The sequence below is a fragment of the Bos taurus genome, chromosome 19 (genome assembly GCF_002263795.3).
Source record: "Bos taurus isolate L1 Dominette 01449 registration number 42190680 breed Hereford chromosome 19, ARS-UCD2.0, whole genome shotgun sequence".
In the NCBI taxonomy this organism is placed as follows: Eukaryota; Metazoa; Chordata; class Mammalia; order Artiodactyla; family Bovidae; genus Bos; species Bos taurus.
This window is the reverse complement of record NC_037346.1, coordinates 24,039,914-24,052,445: the sequence shown is the minus strand read 5'-3', so window position 1 is coordinate 24,052,445 and position 12,532 is coordinate 24,039,914. Positions and strand designations below refer to the sequence as shown.

The 12,532-nt window shown below is 45.1% G+C and overlaps 2 protein-coding genes across 2 annotated transcripts; both read left to right on the top strand.

The window, feature by feature from the left end:
- Positions 1-1,244: 1,244 nt before the first annotated feature.
- OR3A1 (olfactory receptor family 3 subfamily A member 1) lies at positions 1,245-2,192 on the top strand. Its single transcript, NM_001390149.1, has one exon. It carries the CDS (start codon positions 1,245-1,247, stop codon positions 2,190-2,192), a length of 948 nt encoding a protein of 315 aa, NP_001377078.1.
- A 9,392-nt stretch (positions 2,193-11,584) lies between these two features.
- OR3A2C (olfactory receptor family 3 subfamily A member 2C) lies at positions 11,585-12,532 on the top strand. The gene has a single exon (NM_001390238.1). The coding sequence runs from the start codon at positions 11,585-11,587 to the stop codon at positions 12,530-12,532; it is 948 nt and encodes a 315-aa protein (NP_001377167.1).

The following is a 12,532-nucleotide window of genomic DNA, read 5'->3' as shown; positions in this document are numbered from 1 at the left end:
CAGATATTATGCAAATTCCCCTTGTGCCCAACCCTAATCTAGAAGCATGCAGAGAATGAGCTTTGGGAAGAAGTGGGTGCATTTAGCCAGTTGGCCAGAATTTTAAAATAATTGAGACATTACTCTTGATTATTAAAAGTTTTTCTATATTTTGAGTTATCCTTGCACTTCAGTTCAGTTCAGTCCTTGCACTACTACTATTAAATTCTCCGTTTCCCCAATAACTCTGTGGTTTAACACTTCATTTATTTATTTATTTATTTTTTGCATTTTTTAAAATTTTATTTTATTTTTAAACTTTACATAATTGTATTAGTTTTGCCAAATATCAAAATGAATCCGCCACAGGTATACATGTGTTCCCCATCCTGAACCCTCCTCCCTCCTCCCTCCCCATACCATCCCTCTGGGTCATCCCAGTGCTCTAGCACCTAAGCGAACCTGGACTGGCATCTCGTTTCATACATGATATTTTACATGTTTCAATGCCATTCTCCCAACTCTTCCCACCCTCTCCCTCTCCCACAGAGTCCATAAAACTGTTCTATACATCAGTGTCTCTTTTGCTGTCTCGTACACAGGGTTATTGTTACCATCTTTCTAAATTCCATATATATGCGTTAGTATACTGTAATGGTGTTTTTCCTTCTGGCTTACTTCACTCTGTATAATAGGCTCCAGTTTCATCCACCTCATTAGAACTGATTCAAATGTATTCTTTTTAATGGCTTAACACTTCATTTAAAACTTTGATCCATTTAGAATTTATTTTTGGAAAATATATGAGGTATGTATATGACTTATAGTTTTCCAGCATAGCTATATTATTGCCCTCATAAGCACTTATTGAATAATACTTGTTCCCACTCCTTTAAGATGCTGCTTGTATTATATACTAAATTCCTATATTAGTTTAGGTCTATTCCTTGACTTTTCAGTTTTTTTAAGCTTATAAAATGTTACTTTTTTAGCCTAATATAGGTATAACCAACAAGTAAAACTGTCAAAGTATAATAAGATCATTTGATGTATGTTTACATGGTGAAAGGATTCCATGTAGCTGAGAATGTTGTAGCAAATGTTGTGAGTTAATGAGTATGGTGTGGACTGGGTGCTGGGAAAGTCCTTACTTGGAAAGGGAGAACTTAGTAGAGGGCTCAGGACATAGGAAGTCTATTTCTTCTTTTTGAATATATCAAGAATAATTATTCCTTATATTCTTGGATATTTCCTTGCAGGAACTAATGCAGCCAAAACCCAGGGCCAATGGAACAGCTGTTACTGAGTTCATCCTGCTGGGTTTGGTGGAGACGCCAGGGCTGTGGCCAGCTGTCTTTGTACTCTTTCTCTTTGCCTACCTGGTCACTGTCGGGGGCAACCTCAGCATCCTGGCAGCCATCTTGGTGGAGCCCAAACTCCACACCCCCATGTACTTCTTCCTGGGGAACCTATCAGTGCTGGACATTGGGTGCATCACCGTTACTGTTCCCTTGATGCTGGGTCGTCTCTTGTCCCACAAGCGCACAGTTCCCTATGCAGCCTGCCTCACACAGCTTTTCTTCTTCCACCTTCTGGTTGGGGTGGACTGCTTCTTGTTGACAGCCATGGCCTATGACCGATTCCTGGCCATCTGCCGACCCCTCACTTACAGCACCCGCATGAGCCAGACAGTCCAGAGGATACTGGTGGCTGTGTCCTGGGCTTGTGCCTTCTCAAATGCACTGACCCACACTGTAGCCATATCCACACTCAACTTCTGTGGTCCCAATGTGATCAACCACTTCTACTGTGACCTCCCACAGCTCTTCCAGCTCTCCTGCTCCAGCACCCAGCTCAATGAGCTGCTGCTCTTTGGCGTGGGTTTCATAATGGCAGGTACCCCCCTGGCTCTTGTTGTCACCTCCTACATCCACGTGGCAGCTGCGGTTCTAGGAATTCGCTCAGTGGAGGGCAGGAAGAAAGCCTTCTCCACGTGTGGCTCCCATCTCACTGTGGTTGCCATATTCTATGGTTCAGGTATCTTTAACTACATGCGACTAGGTTCAGCCAAGCTTTCAGTTAAGGATAAAGCTGTTGGAATTTTTAACACTGTAGCCAACCCCATGCTGAATCCAATCATCTACAGCCTCAGGAACCCTGATGTTCAGGGTGCCCTCCGGCGGGTGATCAAGGGGAGGTGGTCACTGGAGTGATGAGGTCTTGTGTCAATTTCTCCCTTTCTCTTTTTGGACTAAAGGAAAAATTCTCTGGGGCCAGTAATTGGGACAAATGGTTCAGAACCTTCTCTATCTTCCTGAGCTTTTGGATTTTTTTGGGGGGGGGGGGTTGGGGATAATGTGCATAGGAGCCCTACCCAATACAGGCAATGGACAGGTAGGTTCTGCCTGGTCTGTCTCCTTGACAAATTACAACTTAAGTCACTGTACGCTCCTTTTCTGGGTGGAAGTGAAACCCAGGAAGCCTTGAACGCCTTCAGGTGCATGTCTCATAGGGAATGACTCTTCCGTTGCTTATAGCAAGAATGTCCCAGGAACTTCCCAGGTGATCATGTGACTTCTTCAAGTTCAGGAATGGTTAATCTTTTACAAAATATAGGCCTAGAGATCAGGATGACTCTATTTCTCCCGTCAGGCTTCTACAAGCCAAAAAAAGCAGCTCATTCCTCTCCCATCACACAAGATGTCAACAGCACCGGGTACTGAGGGAACAGATGGGAAACTGTATGGTCATGTATTCTTGACTAACTTGGGAAAGCATGACACTTCTGTGAAGATTTTTACAACTTAATTTTTTTTTTAATTTCAAAACTTTAACAAATATGATCACTCTCAAAATACAAGAATGAAATTTCCTCATGTATCCATATATGTTTCAAATCTTTTGAAAAGATTATACCCTAAATACTATTTAAATATTAAAAAAAACAGAATAATCAACATGAAATTCTCTTCTGAATTCTCCCTCTCAGTCTCCAAACCTCCTAGCTAAGACAATGTTTCTGTAAACACAAGTCACATGGTGACATGTGCTACTAGCCTTTAGTCCTGTCATTATCTAGCTCTATTTTCCTGCTAGAGCCCCTTTTATTTTTTGGCCACACCACATGGCATGTGGGATCTGAATTCCCTGACCAGGGATGGAACCCACACCCCCTGCATTTGAAGTTTGGAGTCTTAACCACTGGACCACCAGAGAAGTACATTAGGGTCTCTCTCTCTCTCTCTCTTTTTTTTTTTTACTTTACAATAGTGTATTGGTTTTGCCATACATCAACATGCATCCACCACAGATGTACATGTGTTGCCCATCCTGAACCCCTCTCCCACCTCCCTCCCCATACCATCCCTCTGGGTCAGCCATTAAAAAGAATACATTTGAATCAGTTCTAATGAGGTGGATGAAACTGGAGCCTATTATACAGAGTGAAGTAAGCCAGAAAGAAAAACACCAATACAGTATACTAATGCATATATATGGAATTTAGAAAGATGGTAATGACAACCCTGTATGCGAGACCACTAGGGTCTCTTTTAGATTAATTGCCCATTCCTGGCATCTCTACTGTGCTACTGGTGTTTTCTGACTGATTTCCCTAAAACTTCCCCTTGACCTGCACCTGCAGGATTGGTTTTTCATGATACTTTATGGGGATGAAGGGACTGAAAGGACAGGAGGGAAGGAGCAAAACAAGATTGGATGGAGGCAGAGGGTTTGTGGGAAATGAAGATGAAAAATGAGGAACAGGGAGAAACATAATTGCAAGCAAAAGGATTTGAGAAGCAAAGATGGAGATATTGCATGTATGCTCAGTTGTGTCTGACTGTGACCCCATGGACTGTAGCCCAACAGGCTCCTCTCATCTGCAGTGTTCCTGACCTTGATCGGGTCCTTTACTTTCCCTGGGCCTGAACTTGACAGAGGCCTAAGATAATGGTCGATATTCTTTCACCTCTAATGTTCTCTGATTTGGAATGAGCAGAAAGACTGTTTCACTGTTGACCTTGAAGAAACACAACAAATTCCACCATCATTTCTTCTACCTATAGCAAGTAACAGAGCTAGTTGTTTACTCCCTGGAATTCCTGTGCCTCTGGCCTTTTTCCCATTTGAACACTCATCCCAAGTCACTTCAAGGGATAATTCTGAGGGGTAATTCTGTGATGTATCCCTGGGTGGAATGCATCAGCTGGTTCAGCATCATAAAAGATGACCAAGGCCACAGGTTCCCAGAACTCAGGAACATAATGTTTCTTTAACAACTGGGAGATTTCCTTTCCTTTGGAATCTGTCTGTTCTTTTTTATTCCAACCTGGGAATCTCTTTGCTACTTAAAAATGTATCACACTGGGTTAGCCAAAAAGTTTGTTTGTTTCCATATGCTGTTAAGGAAAAACTCAAATGAACATTTGACCAACCCAATATATATAATATATCATGTTGTAAAGGTTTAAACAATACAGAATGTCATTATCACTCTTTGACATCATTCCCACAACAATCCTATTCTTTAAAAGGAACAGGGCTTCCCTGGTGTCTCAGAAGTAAAGAATCCACCTGCCATTGGAGGAGACACAGGTTCAATCCCTGGTGCGGGCTCCTCTGTTCATGGGATTTCCTAGGCAAGAATACTGGAGTGGGTTGCCATTTCCTTTTCCAGGAAATCTCATCAACCCAAGGATTGAACTCACATCTCCTGCACTGGCAGGTGGATTCTTTACCACTATGCCACTAGGGAAGCCTGATATTCAGTTCAGTTCAGTCACACAGTCATGTCCGACTCTTTGCGACCCAATGAATTGCACCGCGCCAGGCCTCCCTGTCCATCACCAACTCCCAGAGTTCACTCAAACTCACGTCCATCGAGTCAGTGATGCCAACCAGCCATCTCATCCTCTGTCGTCCTCTTCTCCTCCTGCCCCCAATCCCTCCAGGCATTAGAGTCTTTTCCAATGGGTCAAGTCTTCGCATGAGGTGGCCAAAGTATTGGAGTTTCAGCTTCAACATCATTCCTTCCAAAGAACACCCAGGACTGATCTCCATTATAATGGACTGGTTGGCTCTCCTTGCAGTCCAAGGGACTCTCAAGAGTCTTCTCCAACACCACAGTTCAAAAGCATCAATTCTTCCACACTCAGCTTTCTTCACAGTCCAACTCTCACATCCATACATGACTACTGGAAAAACCATAGCCTTGACTAGCCTGATATTACAGATATATAATAGCAGAAAAGAAGAAGAGTTTCCCTCACTCATATTCCTCCCTTAGAAACAATAATTTGGACAAAAACTGCCTTTGTGGGAGCTTTGAGACCTAGGTAAGAGATTATGAGACCTCAGTGGAGTCAAGTCCAAAGAGGGCTCTTTTGAGAAGACAAGACTGTGCCCAGCTGGCAGACTTGCAGACAGGAGTCCTGGATACAGGCCTGGAAACAGCCCTATGGATTCAGCTACAGCCCCTCTTGGCCTTGATTCTGTCACCAACAACACCTGTCAAGAAACCTAGCATTAGTCAGGCCCACTTGTGTCCTAGATAATGAGCACATCAACCTCAGCCCTGGCTGTGGATGCTGAACTGGCCCATGGCCCATCCCTAGGCCCTCTCAGCTGCCAGTTCTGCCCACCCAGGGACAAGGCAGGTGATGCCCATCCATTCCTCTAAGACACACTGTCCAACCTTGGTCCAACTGCAGATGCTGACACAGTCTTGTAACTTGGCTCCAGCACCTTGTAGGCATAAGTCAAGAACACACCTGCTCATCCAGGGACCCATCAGAAAACACAGTCTTCTGTGCTCTCAGAGGCAGGCCCACTGACTTCTGTCTGACTGCAGATCTTGAAGTGACCCCATAACCCAGCTTCTACTCCTTGAAACCATAGGCTGGGAACACTTCCGCCAACCCAGGGACCTGGAGAAAGACACCTTCCCAGATGTAGGCCAGCCAAACTGGATCTGATGGATCTTTTTTTAAAAAAATATAATATTTATTTTTACTAGTTATTGATTTATTTGGCTTCCCCAGGTCTTAGTTGTGGCATTCAGGATCTTTAGTTGCGGCATGCGGCACTTGATTGTAGCATGTGAGATCGTTCCCTGACCAGCGATCAAACCCAGCCCCCTGCCCTGGGTGCATGGAGCCTTAACTACTGGACCACCAGGGAAATCCCTGTCTGCCAGATCTTGAAGAGGCCCTATAACCAACGCTTTGGCAGTCTATTACAACCAGCCCCAGGCACCCTTGCCTGGATGTTAAATCCTGAATCATGACAGGTGATCCCATGTCAATGAACTCTCCCTGTTCAGCCTTATGTTCTACCCCAGTCCTTGGGCCCTCATGATCCACTCCCACACTGCTCCTCTATAAAATGGAGGAAATTCCAGTTCCTGCCAGGATATATTGGCCAGTATATTCATTTCCTGTTGCTGCTGTAACAAAGTACCACAAATCTAGTGACTTTAACAGAAATGTATCTTCTCAAGGTCCTGGAGACCAAAAGTCAAAAATGAGTCCTACAGGGCTAACTTCGCGATGTCAGCAGGAAGAGTTCTCCTGGGAGGCTCCAGGGGAAATCTATTCCATGTCTTCTCCAGTTTCAGGTGGCTTCTGGCATTCCTTGGCTTGTGGCCACATCACTCCAGTCTCATGTCTATCATCACATTGTTTTCTTGGCCATGGCCTGTGGCATGTGGGCTCTTAGTTCCCTGACCAGGATTCAAACCTGCACCCCCTGCAATGGAAGCTTGGCATCTTAACCACTGGACTGCCAGGGAAGTCCCCACATTGCCTTTTTCATTTCTGTAGTCAAATATCTCTCCACCTCTCTCTTAAAAGGACTCTTATGATTACACATCACACAGGGCCCACTTGGATAATCCAGGATAATCTCCCCAGATGAAGACCCCTAACAATCACACTTACAAAGTTCCTTTTACATGATTTAAAGTTGATTTCAGGGATTAGTACCTGCATATCTTTGGGGCCCTACCACAGCCAGGTATGGGAATTATTGTTAATGAGTAAGTTGTTTCTTTTTGGACATAAATGGTATTTCCTTTCTTAGAGTATGCTGAGACCTAACCAGGAGTCCTTCGAGCTCAACGTAAGTCTTTTTATTTTTTTTTAAGTGAGTGAAACTTAAAAAAATAATTTTATTTATTTATTTTTGAGTGTGCTGGGTCTTCATTACTGTGCACAGGCTTTCTCTAGTTGCGGTGAATGGGAGCTACTCTCTTACTGCAGTAGCGGGCTTCTCCTTGCTGTGGCTTACCTTATGGAGCAGCGGCTCTAGGGCATGAAGTCTTCAGTAGCTGCAATGCATGGGCTCAGTAGTTGTGGCTCCAGGGCTCTAGAGCACAGGTGCAATAGTTGTGGCACACAGGCTCTGTTGCTTCTCGGCATGTGGGATCTTCCCCAACCAGGGATTGAACCCATGTCCCCTGTGTTGGCAAGCGAATTCTTTACGTCTGAACTGCCAGGGAAGTCCCTCAACATCCCTCTTTTACCAGCACTTCCAGAATCATTACAGGATCCCCAAGATACAGTCCCAGGGGCCCCACTAATGAGGCTCTGAGGGAGGAAGCCCCACATTCTTGAGGACTCATTAGGAAACTGGATTGGAAGCAAGCTTCTCCCCCTTCCTCTCTGCTGGGGCTTCCTCCACATCCCCAGGTCCACAGCAAGTCTGGAAATTAGCTGCTCTCTGCTCATAGGCCCTGCTTGGGGCTGACTTCTGAGAAAGAAAACTGCACCCTCAGGAAACCCATACCTAGTCTCAATTACACCTCTAACTTCCTGGGTGACTTGGAGAATATGGGCAAGTCCTGCAGACCTCAGCAACCCCACCATTAATGGGCTATGTATCACTTGACTTAATGACCTGCCATAAAGCCAAGGCTAGAGATAAGCTTTTTTTTTTCCTCAAGGAAAGTCTAAATACGAGAAGGTATGAGGCACTGCTGCTATATTTATGAAGAGCTTGAGTTGTTTATAAAACAACTTGTCTCTCTCCCCACTTTGTCTCTGCTTTCCTGGGAGGGCTAATTTCTGAGGCCCCCAGGGGATACCATTGAGAAGACAGTCCTAAAATGTCTTTCATTTTCTTATACAAAGCCCCTTCCTGGATTTCTGTGTGGATAGGTCTGCAGAGCTCCTCATCTTCTCCTGCAAACACCCTCTGGTGTCTATGCCTGTGCCAGGGTGAGTACTCATAGGCCTCACTCTGTAAGAGTCCTCACTTTGTAAGAGCAGGTTCTTCCTCTGCTCTTACAAAACAGAAATGGGGCTTCTGCTGCCATCAGCTCAAACTGCTTTTATACTTGGTGCAACTGATGCCCCTGAAGCGGGGAGCCTTTTTAGAAGATCTGGGACTGTAACCCAAAGATCTTGGCTCCTTTTCTGGGCCCTTTTGTCCATGTCTCCTTCTCTTGGATGAAGCCTGCTCTCTGCAACGCTTGTGCTGTGCTTAGTCTCTCGTCCTGCTCTTTACGACCACACAGACTCTAGCCCGCCAGGCTCCTCTGTCCATGGGGATTCTCCAGGCAAGAATACTGGAGTGGGTTGCCATTCCTTCCTCCAGGGGATCTTCCCAACCCAGGGATTAAACCCAGGTCTCCCGCATTGGGGGCAGATTCTTTACTATCTGAGCCACCAGGGAAGCCCAAGCATATTGGAATAGGTAGCCTATCCCTTCTCTACGGGATCTTCCCAACCCGAGTATCCAGTTGGGGTATCCTGAATTGCAGGCAGATTCTTTACCAGCTGAGCTCTCACGGAAGCCCCTGCAACTCTTAGGAGTAAGTATTAGGGGGATTCACTGAGTCCAGTTTGCTGCACAGGACCCACTTCATCAGGTAGTTAGAAACTTGACTCCAGTCAGAGGCTTTGCTAAACTGTTTCATCACTGGAATCTTGGAGGAGTTGGGTGGAATTCCAGAGTAGGAGTTTGTCATGGCTCAGTAGGGAGAAATCGAGGCTCATTATGAAGCCCTGAGAGTGGTAATCCTCAGTGATGGGCATGATACCCATAAGGCACTCTAGACGTCTCTGTAAGATCTGAGTTCATCCCAGAATCCCACTGATTTCAAACAAGCTGCATCTCCAGCCAACTGAGGGTTGTCAGCAGCTGTTCTATTGCTCTTCTATCCCTGGCCATAACTTGCTTGTCTGTAAGGTACACCTCTCCTAAGGGCCTTATTATTATGAGTGGTTTACATGACAAGGAACATGTCAGGGTAGATTTCTATCTGCTTGTCCCATCAAAACCAAAGAAATCAGTAGTCCTTGCAGCAGCCTTGCACATGCACCTGCCCCTGGAACTTCCTTAAACTATACTAATCCATAAAATTCTTGCCTGGAGAATCCCATGGACAGGAGCCTGGAGGGCTGCAGTCCATGGGGTTGCAAAGAGCTGGATACAACTGAGCGCCTAAGCATGCACACACATAAAATTCTATCCCAGATTCCAATACAACCAGAGACCCTTCCATGAGAACTCTAGCTCATACTGATGTTTTCTTTCTCTGATTCCTATGAACACTTGACTCATCCATTGATTTATTTAAAAATATTGAGTATATACCATAAGGGAAGTATTGTGCTAAGTACTGTTACTGCAAAACTGAGTCAAACATGTATTAATATTTTTGTCCTCAAGTAGCTTACAGAGAACTAGGGGAGATATACTCTACAGAAAAATAACTTAGCTAGAAGGGAAACTGTAATAAGTTCAATAAAATAATGTGTAGTGGAAGTTTAGGAGAGACAGAGCTCCTTTTGAAATGGAGAAGTTTCCAGGGAGGTTTCATTCATAAGTGAGCATTGGTGTCAACTCTTGAAATACCTGGGCATGTGGAGTTGGAAGGAAGTCATCGCCAGTACAGAAAACAGGATGAGAAAGGAGGTTAGAAAACCACCGGGTTACAATCAATGTTTGGGTCAAAATGGACTCCAAAGCAAAAACAGAGAGCAGGTCATTGCTCCTTAATATAATATATGAAAAGAACTAGTCTCCATCCACGGATTTGCCTATCTGTATTTATCAATGATCAATTTCATCAATGATCATCAGCCTGAAGATGATCCCCATATCTCACTGATCATGTGATCTCAGAATTTTAAGGCTATCTTAGAGATCACCATATCCAATTTTCACCCAAGCTCAGGCTCTCATCACACTTTCCCTTCTGTTCTGACTTTCCAGCCTCTGATCCAGTGCATTCTATGCAGGGAAACAATGTTACTCTTAGTGAAGCCGTGGCTCTGCCTATTCCATGGGCAATAGAGAGACACGGATTTTTTTTTTTTTTTTATCAAGAATTTACTATAAGATCTGAAACACTTAGCTCAATCTGGTTCTCTATTATGCACGTACATAAGAGGTACAGTATTCTTGCTTGGGAAACCCCATGGACAGAGGAGCCTGGCAGCTACAGTTCAAGAGGTCACAAAGAGCTGTACACTATGGAGCATGCACACATGCCATTAGAGCTACTGGTCAGTCCTCCATGCCCGAAACAAGGCCAAGTGCAAGATGGGTGATTTTGCTGTAAAGAAAACTAACGGCATCTAGTAGCAACCAATCCACAGGTCATGCTCAAAATTTTGATTCCAGAAGCAAGTAGCCGATACTATGAAAAGAATACATTATTTTAAAACAAGCCACTATTCAAGGTCTCATGTAAGGGCTTAAAGAGCAACAATGCTGCTAAGCCACCTCAGTCGTGTCCGACTCTGTGCGACCCCATAGATGGCAGCCCACTAGGCTCCTCTGTCCCTGGGATTCTCCAGGCAAGAACACTGGAGTGGGTTGCCATTTCCTTCTCCAATGCGTGAAAGTGAAGTCACTCAGTCATGTCTGACTCAGTGACCCCATGGACTGCAGCCTACCAGGCTCCTCCATCCACGGGATTTTCCAGGCAAGACTACTGGAGTGGGTTCCCACTGCCTTCTCCGAAGGGCAACAATACTAGCAAATAATACTAGCAATTTATTGACATAAAGATTTTTAATTTTATTCTTCGGACTATGTCCCCCACCTTGGAGAAAGGGCTGGAGTTCCTGATACCCCCAGTTATGGCTATCTTCTTTCTGACTCTTGCAATACCTTGGCTTGATCGTCATTATGTCTAGAAGTCTTGGAACCTGGGTGGTGTTTTCAAATGCTTTCTGGATATTTCTCTCCAAATACCATTAATTTTTCTATTTTGAAATCTGTTTGTTGGTTTGGGCTGATCCCTCAGAGTAAGTTAGGGTATTTACATTTTATCTCACTGTATTCAAAGAGGAAGTTTGCTTTTATGTGAATTTATTTCCCCAAGTATTCTAACATTTTTCAACTGGGAGAAGATGGGAGGGACAAAGTTCTGGTGGTTTGGGCATCTCAGCCAAGAGCAGGGTAAAGACATGGAGGGATGAAGGAGGTCAGTGGGTGAGGTGTAAGTGACCCCAGGGAGTGGGAAAACCATCACCCAGACAGCTAGGAACTTACCATGGGGCTCTGAACATATATGGTTTAACATATTTATGTTGAATAAGTAGATTAGGTAGATTGAAACTTCTACTCCTGCGACATTTCCTTACAGAGACTCATGCAGCCAGAAGCTAGAACCAACAGGACAGCTGTAACTGAATTTATTTTACTGGGCTTAGTGGAAACAGACAATCTACAGCCTATGGTCTTCGTACTCTTCCTCTTTGCCTACCTGGTCACTGTCGGGGGCAACCTCAGCATCCTGGCCGCCATCTTGGTGGAACCCAAACTCCACACCTCCATGTACTTCTTCTTGGGGAATCTATCGTTGCTGGACATTGGGTGCATCACCGTCACTGTTCCTGCCATGTTGGGTCATCCCCTGTCCCACAAGCGCACAGTTCCCTATGCAGGCTGCCTCTCCCAGCTCTTCTTCTTCCACCTTCTGGCTGGGATGGACTGCTTCCTGTTGACAGCCATGGCCTATGATCGATTCTTGGCCATCTGCCGACCTCTCACCTACAGCACTCGCATGAGCCAGACGGTCCAGAGGATACTAGTGGTTGTGCCCTGGGCTTGTGCCTTCACCAATGCACTGACCCACACTATTGCCCTAACCACCCTTAACTTCTGTGGTCCCTGTGAGGTCAATCACTTCTACTGTGACCTCCCACAGCTCTTCCAGCTCTCCTGCTCCAGCAATCTCCTCAATGAGCTGCTGCTCTTTGGCATGAGTTTCATAATGGTAGGTACAACTGCGGTTCTCATCATCAGCTCCTACATCCATGTGGCAGCTGCAGTTGTACGACTCCGCTCAGCAGAGGGCAGGAAGAAAGCCTTCTCCACGTGTGGCTCCCACCTCACTGTGGTCTGCCTCTTCTATGGGACTGGTATGTTCAACTACATGCGCCTGGGTTCAGAGGAGGCTTCAGACAAGGATAAGGGAGTTGGAGTTTTCAACACAATTATCAATCCCATGCTGAACCCACTTATCTACAGCCTTAGAAACCCTGACGTTCAGGGTGCCCTGTGGCGGGTACTTGTAGAAAGGCAGTCACTGACATGA

Coding starts and splice junctions, on each gene's coding strand:
- OR3A1 (NM_001390149.1), top strand. CDS start 1,245: ATGCAGCCAAAACCCAGGGCCAATGGAACAGCTGTTACTGAGTTCATC.
- OR3A2C (NM_001390238.1), top strand. CDS start 11,585: ATGCAGCCAGAAGCTAGAACCAACAGGACAGCTGTAACTGAATTTATT.